Genomic DNA, 15,392 nt, shown 5'->3' with positions numbered 1-15,392 from the left:
ATCTGTGTGTGACGTGGTCCCATGATAAACATTTTAATCCTCCTAGTAGTTAAGAATTCAAGAAGTTGGAATTAGGAGATAAAGAGTTAAAAAGCCCAGAAACAAAATAGAAATAAACTACTTTAGACTTTTACAATATTCTCTGTGCTAGAGCCTCTAATAGCCTGCTAGAATTAATTTAAAAGGGGAACATCAGGATGGGAGCAGCCAGCTGTGAGCAAAGTTGAAAGGGACACTTGAGGCCCCAAAATTAGTTTGAAGCATGTGGCTTTGTTGCTGTGTCTTTCTGCCTGTTCGCATGCTGTCTTTTTTTTTTTTTTTCCCCATTCTTGTTTTTCTCCTTTCCTTGGATATTGGCCTCAGGGTTTTTTGTTAACTATTATTGCTAGAGTAATGCTAGAGGAACAAAATAAGTTGCATGCATTTTTTTAGGTTTGATAGTATAGAGTGGGAGAAGTAATTGGCCAGTGAGATTTTAATGTGATTAATGACTCTGACATTTTATAGAATAGCAAAATCACAGTGGTCTTGTGATTAAGGTGCAGGACTGGAAGTCAGCATGCTGGCTTCTATGCTGGGCAGTGCCACAGGTTGACTGGCTTTAAGGCCTGAGGCAAATGAATTTGTCATCATCTTATCTATAAGAAGGGTAACTCGGTTTAGCTCTCAGGCAGGTTTTCATTCATATTTATAAACAGCCTTGAGATTCTTGGGTGAACATGCAGCAGAGACACTCTGGAAGCCGCCCTCAGCACTGTGCTTTGCTGCAGCCAGTCCTGTAGACTTCAGACCACATCAGTAAGCATTACACACTGAAGTCCAGGCACTTAAATGTCTTTAGGAGCCAGAAATCTCATTGAAAACCGTGAGACTTACATGCCTAAGTATCTTCTAAGGATCACCTAAATACTGGGTATACTAAATAAGTACAGTAATCTAGCAGGCGTGATACCTGCCCTGCCTCTTTGATCTCTACCTTCAGGTGTTGAACTGGAGCGAGAGTTCCAGCATCACGTGGCAATTTTGTCTGCCTTCCCAAGACACTTCCTCCCCCTCTGGTAGAACAAAACCCTTGTTCCTCTCAGGGAAGGAAAAAGCCTAAAGCCTTTGCATGGCCTGAAAAGACAAAGTTGTTTCCCTCTTCAGAGCAAAGCCTATAAATAGATTGCAAACTTCCACAAGCTTGTGAATCCTGTGCTGCTTCACAGCAGAAAGATTCCCTTTTGAGACTCACAAACAAGAGAGGCTTTGTAACAGAATATAAGCTTATGCTAAACTTAAATAGATTTGCCTTTGCAGGAAAGCCAGGGATGACTCCTTAGCCTTTTGTTGCTATCTAGAATTTCCTCCTTGCATCCCTTGGGCTTCTTAATTTTTTGCTTCATGATATTGCTTTGTCATGAGCTTGCGGGATTAACCCATGAGCCTCCTAACCTAGTTATTCTCTACCCCTTAAGAGGGTCTACCTTGGAGGGCAAAATAAAGTTGCAGTAGGGCTTGGGTTTCAGGAGAACCATTTCTTGTGCTTGCACCCAGTAGTAGTCTTGGTAATTACCAAGAAACGTCAGCAGCCTATGGCACTTCCATCTGTGCTGATCTCCACAGTTCTGGCTATCCTGCTATTCCTGTCTCTTCTGTTTGTGTGCCATTTGGCTGCTTTTCTCCCATTTTCAGATCTGTGACTTAGAACTGACAACCAGAAGCAGTAGGCAAAAAGTAAGAAGTTAGTACCAAGGAAAGGGACAGAAAGAAAAGATCTCACTAGAGTCTGAAACAAGGAGGAGAGCTGCACAAATTGTCCAACAGTGCTGTAAAGTACTACCTTTACTTTTCCATTGCTTAGTGCATGGATCACTGTTGTACAGATTGTCTGACACCTCTTAAATGTAATAAATTCTCTCTTTGTGTATTCCTTTCTGGTTATTTCCATCACCTAAAGTACTGCCATATAAAACTCCTATTTCTAAATTACATATGCACCTGCTAAGATACTTCATTTATAGTACCCATAAAACTGGCACCACCAGTTCTGGCATATTCTTTTTTCTCTCTTTGATCTGGTCTGTGTAAGTGAAAGACAGACATGAGCTCCTGAGGATGAGGTCAGCATCTCAGCTCTGCTTGGCCCTGCACTACAGTGTGTTGAACCGCTTCTTTGGGCACATAGAGAGCAACCTGGAACATGAGTTCATGAGCAGAACAACCCTGTCCTGCTCTGTCTGGGCATTTAGTCACACCAGTAAGTTCTTAAACTCAGTGGCCCACACAAGCCACATTTTCATCGTGTGGTACTGATAACACAAAAAATACAGGTGTTTCAGGGTATTTATGTCTATAGATGTCTCTTATTTATGCCATCTTTGGCATGGGATGGCATAACTCATCAAGGTGAGTTTTACTAAGAATGAGGGGTTTGTGACTAACGGCCAAATAAATACTGTAGGTGATGATAGGAAACAGAAGATCACATCCATACCCCTTTACTGTTGCCATCCAAAATGCACGATGTCCGCCTTTTAAAACAAACATGGGTGCAGCAGCTATTCATCCAGTGAATGAAAGCACATTGTCTCTAACAAAACTATTTCCCCTGGTTTATAGAGCAATTTTTAATGCTCTGAGCATCTGTAAATACTGTATGTTGCTCTGTAAAAGGGAGGAAGGAGGAACCAGATGGGAGAGCTTTTTTTTAAATTTTATTTTATATGCCTTTTTAAAATAATTGGTGAGAAGCTGTAAATCTTTTCAGTTAAAAAATTAAAAAGTGGAATATTTTAAAAACACTTTTAGGAGACAGCCTGTAAGTACTGCCTGTGTTCTCACTGCGTAGGAGATTCACACAGCGAGGCAGATTTATGTTTTATTGAAAACCTTGCTGCTGCCTTTAGTTCTTTGCTGTAACTGACACGCACTGAATACATTTTTATCGTCTTTCTATTTTCAGGAAGAGATGGCACCTCTTTCCACCTGGCGACACCAGTTTCCTTTATCCCACCAGGATCCCTTATGAGGAATCCAGCGTATTCAGCAAAGTCAACGTTGCCAAACCTGATCTGAAACGCTTTCCTGAGTTTAGGAATACAACAGCCCACGTCGTTATGCTCAGCCCAGGACAGGTACCATTCACACATGAGCTTTACATTACTTTAAAGATTTAGTAAATTATTTAACTGGCTAATTAAGGGCTGGGAAATCTTAACAAATTGACTGTGGAACTTCCCTCTCCCTACACTCTGTGCTCAGGCCTGATACATTTCTCTCAGCATGGAAACTTTCTTTGCTCACAGTTATTTTACTAACCTTTTTTGTACAAAAACCGCAAACATTTGGAGAGTTAGTTCAATCAGCTGCCCAGTTCCATCACAGTTCTTGCAATCACTTCCAATTTGTCTGCTTTAAAACTTCCTTGAACAGTACTCCTGTCTACTCTGAAACCAGTATGTTCCATAAAATGTATTTGATTAATGAGCGTGTAGAGCCAGCAAAGGAACTTGTATTTTGATAGTGAATAACCTTCACCAGGGAACATTGGCCCAACTTGTTGCTTTAATAGCAAAGTATTGTAATAATGATACTTGCATTTAGAGCACACACCATCCAGAGGTTTCGTGGTGCTTTACAAGGACGTGAGGATATTATTAACCCTGTTTTACTGAGAAAGTTCAGTTATAAGTGCCTGGCTGACAGACAGTCAGCAGCAATACGAGAGTGGGGCTCAGGACTCTTAATTCCTAATCTCCTGCCGTAAATAGCGTCCTTCCTTATTTAATCAACATGGTCTGTATTTGGAGTCTGAATTACCCTTTTTCATTGTTCGGCAGTGCATGTCCTTGTAACGCACTCCTGCGCATCTCAAACTGTCAGGCCTTTCCAAAGGAATTTTGCAACATTCATTGCTCCAAATGCTTAAGACAGTGGAGCTGCCACTTCTAGAGCCTTTTCACCATTCTTCTACTAGATATTGTCACCTCTTTTGACTTGCCAGCTCAGCGACTTGAGCAAGTATTCTCTTGCCCCTAGCTGGCAAACCCAGCTGCCTTCAACAATTTAAAGAATGGATTTTTGCTAATCCAGGTAATTTTGAGGAGGCAGAGTAAGAAGTGCTCCTGTGAACTGGTGAGATGGCATACTGGAGCAAGATAGTAGTTTCAAACAAGAGGATGATGTCTATGAGCTGGGAAGAGTTTGCTCTTCTGCTGGTACAGTTGCAAGTAGGGAATCTGTGATCAACCTTCATTAGTTGCATTACATTAGCTCCTAGCCATACTCATAAAACAAATGATTAGTTTCACATTCTGCACTTTGTAAGGTGCAGTGTTCAATAATTTAAAGCACAAAGAACAAGTTTTTACTATTTATAAAAATGCTGCATTCATTCAGCATTGCATTATCTGTGATCCCCAACACCATTTCAATTTATAATCCCCTTTGGAATGATCAAGTATGGTAGTGAACCTTTAATATGATCTTAATTTTAATTAGGCTTAAAGCAATTACAAATTAATCTTTCTAGGAATAAAGATCTTGAGCCAGCTCAGTAATACAAGTTGTGTGCATTGCCATGAAGGAGATACTGTTTGGATTTCTGAGGAGAAAGTAATGTAGAGGCAATGATGAAGCAGTGAGGTATTGCCTTCATCCATTCTATCAGCACCTTTTGGGTGGTGCTTTCCAGTATCTCATCCAGAAGCTTATGGGGCAGGTGGCTGGGGACTGCTGCTGTTTGATGGAGAACAAAGGAATGACCTAGAGGAACTCCTTTGTTAACAAAGGAGAGGATCCCTAAACAACAACAACCTTGGTGTGTGCTTAGCATTGGTTTTCATGTAGAATTAATACAATTACTGCAGAATTTGCAGCCAGCTTTATTATGTGATAATACTTAGCATCTCCACTCCTTCCCAGAGGGTACGCAGAACATTTTGGATCAGATATTGTAACAATAAAGGGTTGAAAAATAAAGACAAAGGTGTTCTTGGGTATTCAGGAAAGCAACTGCATGTAGGGTGAGTGCAGCTTTGAATATCAAAAACTTAATGTGTCTAATGCCACCTTCTGGTCGTTGTTTGCTACAAGCCATTTTTCTACACCCCTTTAAGGCTTTAAAGCAGAATCCCTTCGTATAACATTCTATCAATGCACGGCATGTACTTCGATCGCATATACCCTTTAACTGTCTTGTTCAGAGGTGAATCTCTGTTATGAATTTTGGTAGTTGGCTGAGACTTTAGGTTTTATAAGGTTTCATCCTGTACTTGACCAGTGGCTGTCGGCTGCATTTCCGCAACTTCTGGTTATACATTAGTTATCTGTTCTTGATACAAATTATGATAACATTTAGATATATAACTTATTTAAATAGGCAGCTGAGTAGTTCTAGGGTTTGTAGCTGTACATGACTATATCCATAAAGTTACAAGCTCAAGTTGTGTCACACAAATGTAGGGACTCCTTATAACTATTTGGACCTGGTCACCTATGTGATGGTTGCAAGTCTGAGTGGTAAGTGTGGAGCAGGAGGTTGACTGCTGGTGGATTTGTGTTCACTGAACTACTGAGGTTTCACCAAAAGCATTGGTATGTTATTTGTTCAAAAATTCTGCAATATTTCTAGTAACACCTTAATTGTTTTCACAAATGTACAAATACTGCTTAAAAGACCACAAATGGGGCAAAACATGTCTGTTCTAGTATCTTCCACCCCACGCCCTGGGACAAGTGTTACGAGAGCTAGAGGAGGATCTACCACCCTCAACGTAAATCCCATCCAGGACAGATGTCCTGTCTGCTGTCAGTGGGAAGAACCTGGCACCTCTACAAGGCATCCACATCCTCCCTGTCTTACACAATTACAGTCCTGCAGGAACATTCATCCCATCTTGTCCTTCGGTATAGGCTATAAAAGGAGCTTATGCACATAGATGCTTAACTTTTTGATGATTAAAAATAGGAAAGATGAATCTCACCTGAAAAGGCTGTGAAAAACTGAGATGCTATACAAAAATCATTGATCATTCTTTCCCCTGCCCCACTTCTCACCAGATTCTTGCTTCCTTCCTGCTCGCTAATGTAACTGTTCTTAATCCATCTTCCTCTTAATCCATATCCATATAACTAGGCAATGGTAAAAAGACAAGAAAGCACATCTCAGCTTGTCTGAAGGTAGGCACGTGAGGCTGCACACATCTGCCCTCCTAACAGAGAGCAAGCACCTTGTACACTGGGCTTCCACAAGCAGTGCCACTCTCTTACGCTACCCCAGACAGGAGAGGTAGTGGACACCAGGACCCATGGTGTTACAGGCAGGACACAGCTGCCCACACTCCTGCTTCCTAGCCTTGTGTCCAGGTGTAGCCTGAAGCCAGAGGAGCTGCAGTGCCACTCTAGAAACCAGAAGGAAAGGCCTAATTGAGCTAGTCTCAGGCCTGTCGAGTCCGAGAAGGATGCTCCCTTCCAGCCTTGAAAAACATTGTCACAGTATAGGAAAAATGATTTTAAAATAAGATCAACATTACTGCTTGCTGTCTCTCACTGTGGTTTGCTGCTCAGAAGCTTTCCTCCCCCGCTTTCGCTTGCCTGCTTTCTGAAAGTCTAAAGAAACGCATCTCAGTCTGTGTCCACAACTACACTTATCACTAAGTTCCTGCGCATAGCTGCAAGATTTTCTCTTTCTGTGCTCCTGCTGCAGTATCTAACACACCATGGGATCCTGCTTGGCAGTCAGAGCTCTCAACAGTGCAGACAGACCTCTGACTTCTAACCCCACCCTGAGCAACCAGAAATCTTCACAAAGTCAGGGAGAGATTTCCCTGTGTGCCACTGTCATGGTTTAACTCGGCAGGCAGCTAAAACAACAACACAGCCGTTGGCTCACTCCCCAACCCCAGTGAAATGGGGGAGAGAGTCAGGGGAAAAAACTCTCTCGTGAGTTGAGATAAAGACAGTTTAATAGGACAGAAGAGGAAGAGAATAATAGTAATAAAAGAATACACAAAAAAAAGTGATGCACAGCACAATTTTTCACCACCTGCAGACCACCAATGCCCAGCTAGTTCCCGAGCCACAGTCGCACTCCTGGCCAGCTTCCTCTCAGTTATATACTGAGCATGATGTCAGATGGTATGGAATATCCCTTTGGCCAGTTGGGGTCAACTGTCCTGGCCATGGCCCCTCCCAGCTTCTTGTGCAGTCAGACAGACAGTCAGACAGACAGACAGTCAGACAGTCTCAATAACCAAGAAAAATGTAATTGATACCAAAAAGAAGTGTTGTAATAAGTCAGGAAATGCAGTAATTCAAACTTTTTAAAAGGCAATGAAATGTTCCAGCTCAAAGTATATAAAATACTTTTAAAAAGAGGTGAAAAAAATGCTTTTGTTGGAGAAGCGTTTAAGTGATTTTAGTAAAGGAGAATTCAGAGTTGTCCACAGCATTATGCATAGTAGATGGTTGATAATTCTTTTTTTGGGGAAGGAAGGAAGAATTTGTATGTGGGAGACTACAGAGCTGGCCCCATGTCACCCCATAAAGAAGGCATACAGCCCAGCCCAACCAGAACCATCATCTCCATCACAGAAGAAGCAGAAAAGTCCAGGAGGTGAATTTACACTAGAATTGGTGATGAAAACACCACTTAGCCTACAAGACACATGGAAAACCCCGAGTGCCCAAAAAGTCGAGTAAACCAAAGGTGAAAGCTGCCAGTTCCTAACTCTACTTTTCCACCTCTTCCCTGAGCTTCCCTCAGTCCCCCACCTGGGTCCCTATGGACACAGCATGGCCACAGCCCCAGTCCCTTCCTGTTCACAGTGCTGCTCCCCAGGGCTGTGCCTGTGTTGGACACCAGTGGCCCTGGGTGCCCTGTTTCAGCAGGTGGGAAGACACCAGCTCGGGAGGGAGGGTAAGAAGCACCAGTGCAGCCAGGCACGGGCTAGGACAAGGCACAGGCTGAGGCAGCAGTGCTCTCACAGCCCTCACGTGCTGCTCCTGAAGAGCATTTATCTTATTTTTCACTACCATGGTGGCAAACAGCTCTGGGATTTGCTTGGGTTCCTCCACAGCCCCCCATCTTTTTCTTCCCATCATACTGACATTCTTTGGCGCTTTCTTTTCCTGCGCATTTACCCAAATATCTTTTTCTAATGAGCAGGAATTTCTTGTTATAATATTTCACTTCAGGGTACGCTCTCTTTTTGAAGCAATTCCACCTTTGCCCTACCTTTGCGCTGTGTCAAGTTAATCATGTCCATCGAGAATTTAAACCTGTTCTGTTCTCTGTGCTGTACAAGTCTTGAGCATTGCTCCACTTGCTCTCCCAACTGTTCTTGTGGTTTCTTTCCTCCTGTTACATACTAGAATGTAATTTTATCTTTTCTGCGATTTCTGTCCTACTTTGACTCCATCTGCTATATTTTCCTATCACTAGCCTAAATATTAAAATTATCTGATTGGTTGCTGTTTAGATCAGTATCTTCCCAGCCCACAAAGCTAGATATATTCTGTAGAAAGCAGGCTAACACAAAATTATCTCTTAGCTTGGAATAGTTCTGTCTTGCTTTTGCACTTTACATTTTCCCCATAAAATGCATGCAGCATTTTGTGTGTGTGTGTTATTTCACTGTGGTTTACTTTCACATTTCATATTGAAATGCAGTTTCAAATGTAGCTAAATCTGTGTCCCATATTCAACAAACATATGGAAATCTGCTTTATTTTATTGCAGAATTGATAGTCGGGGGCAGTGATAGTGGTTTCTGTTTGTTTTGGTGTTGGGGTTTTGTTTGGTGTTTTTTGCATCTAGTTTGCAAACCTAGGAGAATACTAGTTTGTAAAGGTAGAAGAATTCTACTCTACTCCTCTCTTTGCTGAATTTGTTTTTGGTCTTTTGTTAGTTCTGGTGCTCCCTTGCCAGCTTTATTTTTTACTTTTAATTACTGTTTCCCACTTTTTTGTCTTCCTTAAAGGTTTAGTCCTGTTGCTTTTTGATAATTTCAATTTTCTTATTGCCATAAATCCTTATTTTAACAAGCATTACCTTAGCCAAAAATAAAAGAGGGAGAGCAAGCGTCTTTATGGTACCTGTTTTGCCTCTGAGTCACAGCTCTGTAGCTCCTCTATAAATTGCATCAGCAAACAGTGCTGGCTGCAGAAATACACAACTTTACAGTTATTACCCTTAACCTGCTGGCAAGTAAAATCTGATTAGTCTCTCCAAAGACCAAGTTCCTCCTCTGTGGTTTGAAAAGACTGGACTGGTTAGGGGGAATTCAATTTTCCTCCTAGCTATACCTCCTCTTCCCAAAGCAATTCTGCCTCAGCTTTGCACATGAATTGTGTTGAGCCAGCACGTTCCATTCCTAATTTCCATCTTGTTTTTTCCAGCCAGCCCCTCTTACCGAAACATTTATACACTTCCCTTAATTTGCCTCCTGCTTTTGTTCCCTTGCAACATACTCCCTCTGCACCATACCCCAATTCCCTAGTGTCTTCCTCCACTTCTCCAGCATGTTGCAAGCTCACTCTTCCTACGCGAGTCTCACAGTAAGCACCTCGTTGTTGGAAACAGCTACTTACTCCAGAAGCTGTGCCTTCTGCTGTACACCAGACTTTTCCAGGCTTCATCATTATACCCTGTCATTTGGAGGGCACCTAGATACTTTAACAGAGTGCAACACAAAACCCCCTAGAGAGCAGATGAGTGGGGGGGGTTTTGTATGATTCTGCCGTCAATGAAACACGGGCAAACGCTTCCTAACAGATAAACCCATTGCAGCTAATGCAACTGCGCTTTTCATTTAAGGTGTACATTTCTGTGATAAAAGCACCACTCTGAAACTTGTTCTGTGTAGAAAACAAGTTTTGGCTTCAGTCTGCATAGGGTTTTGTATGGAAATGCCAGGAATAACTAATTGGTGGTATTTTTTAAATAATGGCCCTCCACAGACTGACTTCCTTCTCTGTTTTGTATGCTGTACTGGATTGAAGTACAATTTCCAAATGTTTTTGACCTTTAGAGAGCCACTGCTTTTTTTGTTTGACTTAAATTGAAACCTGTGGAGAACATTTTGTCCTGCAGCCCAAAAATGACTCTGCTTTGCCTGTCCTGTAAGTAAGTGTTTGCAGGACTAGGGCCGCAGTCATTGTTTCCTACACAGACATTTTCTCATTAGCTGTGTTTTGATATAATGAAGCACAGGGCTATCTAGTAGCAGAACATTCTTTTACACAATTTGTGTCTACCAAGTAAAAGAATTGCCTGCAATTCAGATACAGATCATTGCTTCACTTTCCCCATTCTGAAGTGTATATTTTTATCCGTCTCCGACCATTTTTATTCCCTGTCAAAAACCATCTTTTATGCTTTTCTTGATAGCTCTATGTTAATCTAATGTTCAGTAATCTGTAAAGCTTGTACTATATCATCAAAACAACATTAATGTCTTTCTACCATAAAAGCCATGGGTTAGAATCAATTTTATGTCACAGCTATCATCCTGATATAGTTGTAAAGCTGTGATCTAAACTAGATTGTCATGATTTCTGGGACACCTTCTTTTAAAAGCCTATCTACTAAAAGTGACAAGTTTAATACTGGTGATTATTTACCAGAATTAAAGCTACATATTGTTAATCACCTAGATAAGCATTAGGATACCTGCTTTTCGGGGAAGCCAGCTGGCAGTCCTTCTAAAGGAACTGGGAAGTCTGCTCAGTTGGAGAATTTACAGAAGAATTCTCGCTTGGCTGAGACTTTCTCTAAAGCCTCGCTCACTGCTACACCAGCTGCACTCCCTTGGTACAGCCGGACCTTGCTTACGTGGAGCAGTTAGGTTACAATCCTGCTTCACATGAGGAGGGGTTTGGATGAGAAGTAGTTCTGGATCATGTCCACTTCTTACATGACAGTATTGATACGATGGGAGGAGAGAGTGGGGATGTGAGTCTTGAGAAAAGGCTCTTTAGAATAAAGAGGTAAAGATCACCTCCCACCCCTATTCCTTGCCTCATTCTGCCTCTGAATCCCACATCACCTCAGTTAAAACATCTTCTCTTTCTTCAGGCTTCTGCTAGTACTCTAATGCGATGTTCCCAATTCCAGGTCCTGCTCGTTCCAAGGCACTGGTGGCACTACGTGGAATCCATTGATCCCATCACTGTCAGCATAAACTCTTGGATTGAACTGGTATTTTCCTTTTTATGTCACTGATTTAACACTTCCACACCTGCATGGACTTTTGCCCCTGGCCTGCCAGGTTCAGCCCTACTGGGTGTGCTGTATTCAGAGGCTGGGGAGGGAAGAGCCTTTATGGATACAGCTTTTCCTGAAGAACCTTCCAAGGTTCCAGATCTGAAGCCCCAATTCAGCAGAAATCACATGCAAGCTTACCTCAGTCAGGCAAACAATTAATCACAAGCTAAACTTTCCATGTCCAATTTCTTATGTGCCAGCTAGCTTTGTGCTGAATAGGAGATGACAAAACAGCGACTTCACCTCAAGCACATGCTTACATGCAAAGCTAAATTAGAATTTAAATCAGATCAATGTGATAGGAAGGGGGTGGCAGAGGATTTTTGAATTTTCATTTCTCTGTGATAGTTTTGATTTGCCTAGAGTTGGATTTTCTCAAGTATTTAATTAATTTTCTTTTCCCCAGGCTTTAATTTTTCTTGCTCATGTTAACCAGTATGTATGGTATGGTTCCAGGGATATCATCTCAATACTCCAGAAGGTTTTCTGATTCAAATTACTTTATCATTAATCCTAGCTTAATATAAAAAAAGACCCTTTGAAATCGCCTGTGAAAGCTGCCTCACTAAAATACTTATAGTTGTGTTTTGGAAAAAAAAAAACCCACACCCTTTATTGGACTGGAGATCTTCAGGGGGATGAACACATGCATTCAGCTGCTGTTTAAAGACTAGACAATACATTTCTCATACCAACATCAAAGCAAGCATTTGCAGAGTAGAGGAACTCACTTGGGTGTTTCCCTCAGGGAGAAATTTTCCGGATGAGACTATGTATTTAGAAAGGACTGCAGGCCCACAGCCCATCCTGAGCTCTTATACAGCCCCAAGTACAGTCAGGCTGCGTCCAGTGCCAGAGAAAGCACCAATGATATTGCAGAACAACCATTTAAGCCTGCCTTAAATATGAGCAGCTTTTGAGGTAATCCAGAGGAACTGGCTGTGTGCTTAGAAAGACCCTGATGTCAACACACGTACTTTTATCCTAAGCTGTGCCTCACAAATTGTGCCCATCTGGAGGACCAGGTCAGGACTGGATCAGTTGTGCCAGGCTGGTAACTCCCTGGGTGGTGCATTAGCTATAGCATTTCTAGCTGTTCTTATGTGCTGCAAGAAAAAAAAAAAGGGGGGGGGGGCTAAACTTCATGGTCTTTCTGGTCCTAAAGGTCTTGCAGAAGTCACCAAGATCCAGTCTGGTGACAGCAAGAGCAGGTAGCTGTGTATGGCATCACGAGCAGAGGAGGGTTTGCTGGATCTTGCTAATGAATGGCACACACACACTCCTCTTCTCCAAATATCAAAACCTGCCATAAACAAGCGTAGCTATTGCAACCCAGGTGAAGGTTCCTTACAGAAATTATCCCTACAGCTGATGGTGGCAGCACTGTTAGGTGTTAGGCAATCCAGCTATAAAAATAAATTCTGACATGGATGCTAAAGACAATGCCGAGAACATTTCCATTACCATATCAAGCAGTTCTTGCTTGCAGCTGTTACCAGCTGCTTTCGTATTGACAGATGTGAATCATGCCAACATTTATAGTCCTAGTGAAACCATTAATTATGTTGGCAAGACTTTAGAGTAGAAGTTTAATTTGTTTTCAGCTGGATGTGAGCTACTCTGAGTACTCCTTGCTTCCTAACATACTCTCATGTGATCAGTACAACCCTGGTATTCAGCAGACCAGATTCTGTTTTGAGGGTTTGTTATATGGGGCCATTGATAAGCCAAGCATCCAAAGCCATAAAATGCTAAGAGCACTTCCCCCTGCTTCTGTCCCAAATTCTGCTAAGGGTTCCAGGATGAACCACTGCTTCAACACTCATACTAGCAAGAGGCATGGGTTGCTTGACATGTTCCCCAAAGCCACAGTTAGGCAGTTCAGGGCTGTGGGTTGACAAGGTTACATCTTTCTTCCAAAACTTGTATGTTTAAGCATCTCAGTGAAACCAGATTTACATACCCGCTCCTGGGCACTTTTCATTGAAATAACCAGACCACCCATCCTGTATGTGGAAGGAGGCAGTAAGACTCTCCAAACAAGAAATTCAGTGAAGTGGGAAAGCAAGCTAAAAAAGATCATATAAAGTTTTGTTCTGTTATCCTACACTAGCTAGTACCCAGCTGCCCAAAGGGATGATGCAGGATGTGAAGGCCTAAACCAAAGACTCCAGTTACTAACTTAGTATTTTGTTTTGAAGGAGAGCTTTCAGAGGAAACATGTTTTTCCTTCTGCTGATATTTAAAACTGCAGTAGTATGTCAGCTACTGTTACATGATAAAATATTTCCTGAATTTCCTTAAGACTCACTTTTGTGCCTCTGTAACCCCCAGATAGTTGCTGCCTTGATGTAACATCCTGTATGTTTTAAGTACTCGGATTAGACATAACATGTAGATACACAAAATTTGCAATTTACTTTCACGGTCCTTCTAGTCCTCGAGAGCTCAATGCATACATTAATTAAATGCTAACATTGCATTGTAATTTCAAGCACCATACCCAATTAACAGAACACTAATAAGGAAAAAAGATTACATACAAACTCCAGAATCTGGTTTTTTTGCAAACCCTTATTCAGAAGGGTGGTTGCACCAAAGCCTGTGCTGTGGGGGCTGCACGCATGAGTAGGAGAGTCAAAAGTCTGAAGCCTTTCACTGACTTCACATACATGAGTATGGCTTTCAAAATCAGGCCATCCATTTAGTTCCTCCCAAGATCTTCCAGCTTTCTGCAGAGACCCAGGTGTTAACCTATCTCCAAACACTTTCTGTTCCCTCGAGGCAGGATTCAGATCATGAAGCCCGTGTAGAAGAAGCAATAACTCGAATGCTGGTATGTGCCATAAAATCAGCAGAAAATCCTGGTGATGGAGATGTCTGGCTAAATCCCACAGAGGTAAGCCCTCCCTTGCCCCCATTATAGCAGTGATAACAGAGAATTACTGACATTTTGCTTAGCTCCCCCTGAGTCTTACTGCTGCCTGAGAAAGAATTTTAAATTCCTTCCCTTCATGCAGCAAAAGTAATTCATGGAAGATGATCATGCAACGCTGAATTGAAACATATCTCCTTTTAACTGAGTGTATCCTGGGTGTTTTCTTAGGTTGAGGCAACATCCCATGAAATCAATCTTCAGTACCTGAATAAAGCAGTGTCTGCATATTTCAAGTGTCCAAAGGCAAGTGTGCCAGAACAGGCATGTTCCAGCAGCACTGGTGCAGAGCAAAAGACAAGCACCTCATGCAAGAGGAAGAAAAGGGAAGTTGGCTGTGAACCAGAGGGCTGCAGATTACTAACCCAGGAATGTGGCTTTTCAACATTTAAAGCAGAAAAGCTGCAGAAAATACCTTTTGGGCCTCATCTTATTCAGGTTTTACCACAGTCTCAAGAAACAAGCTCGATGGGTACAGTTGCAGTTGAAAGTGACCGTAGAGACCTTCTCCATGAAAATGAAGAAGGACATTTTGGAAAATCACACCGCACCGGGAAGCGACAGGTAATGAGTAATGACTGTGAAACGCCTGCACATCAAATGGATCCGGATGGCAGTCCAAATGCTTCACAAACAGCCCTTTCTACCAACGATTTGCTAGACTGTTTGGTTAATCCACGAGTCATCAGTTTAGTGGCTCGGCTACTGCTGGAGAGAACAAGAGTTTAAAGCCGGAGTGCTTTATCATTTCTGAAATAAAGAAATCAAATGGCAGCCATGTTGTGGGTGTTTAAACTCTGTAATAATTGAATGTTTCATTTCAAATAATTTTTAGGTACAGACAGACACAGTTAATGGTTAAGCAGCAGACTGAAGTTGAGCTAAAAGAAGAATAGCTCGTTAATGATGGCTGGGAAGAGAAAGGTGCATTTAGTCAGAGAGCTCCTCGGTGTTACGAGCAAAACAGAGCTAATCCCACTTTGTTGTGTGGATGGGATCTTTAAAGCATTCTGTAGCTCTGAGCATCAGCTGGGGACAGCTCTTCAGAAACCCCCTGAAACACAGAGCTTGCTTGTAACAGCATGGGCTGTAATTCCTCCTGGATTAAGTTTGCTAGACCTAACCTGCCAGAAGGAGGCGTGTCATGTTCTTGCAGGGTTGCGTTTTGGTTTTAGGGGGTTTGTTTCTGTTGGTTTTGGTTTTTTTCCT

The 15,392-nt window shown here is 42.0% G+C and overlaps 1 protein-coding gene across 4 annotated transcripts in view; it reads left to right on the top strand.

The window, feature by feature from the left end:
* The window catches only part of HSPBAP1 (HSPB1 associated protein 1), a 36,543-nt gene extending 21,586 nt beyond the window's left edge, over positions 1-14,957 (top strand). For all 4 annotated transcript variants that reach the window (XM_075757058.1, XM_075757056.1, XM_075757059.1 and 1 more), the window contains exons 5-8: positions 2,945-3,116; positions 11,099-11,182; positions 14,037-14,147; positions 14,355-14,957. In XM_075757058.1, the coding sequence (XP_075613173.1) occupies positions 2,945-3,116; positions 11,099-11,182; positions 14,037-14,147; positions 14,355-14,912 (925 nt within the window). In that variant the 3' untranslated portion in view covers positions 14,913-14,957. The remainder of the gene's footprint in view (positions 1-2,944; positions 3,117-11,098; positions 11,183-14,036; positions 14,148-14,354) is intronic.
* Positions 14,958-15,392: the final 435 nt, after the last annotated feature.

This window comes from Balearica regulorum, chromosome 6, assembly GCF_011004875.1.
Source record: "Balearica regulorum gibbericeps isolate bBalReg1 chromosome 6, bBalReg1.pri, whole genome shotgun sequence".
NCBI classification, from domain to species: Eukaryota; Metazoa; Chordata; class Aves; order Gruiformes; family Gruidae; genus Balearica; species Balearica regulorum.
The sequence above is the reverse complement of the archived record's forward strand: the minus strand, read 5'-3'. Positions and strand labels throughout refer to the sequence as shown.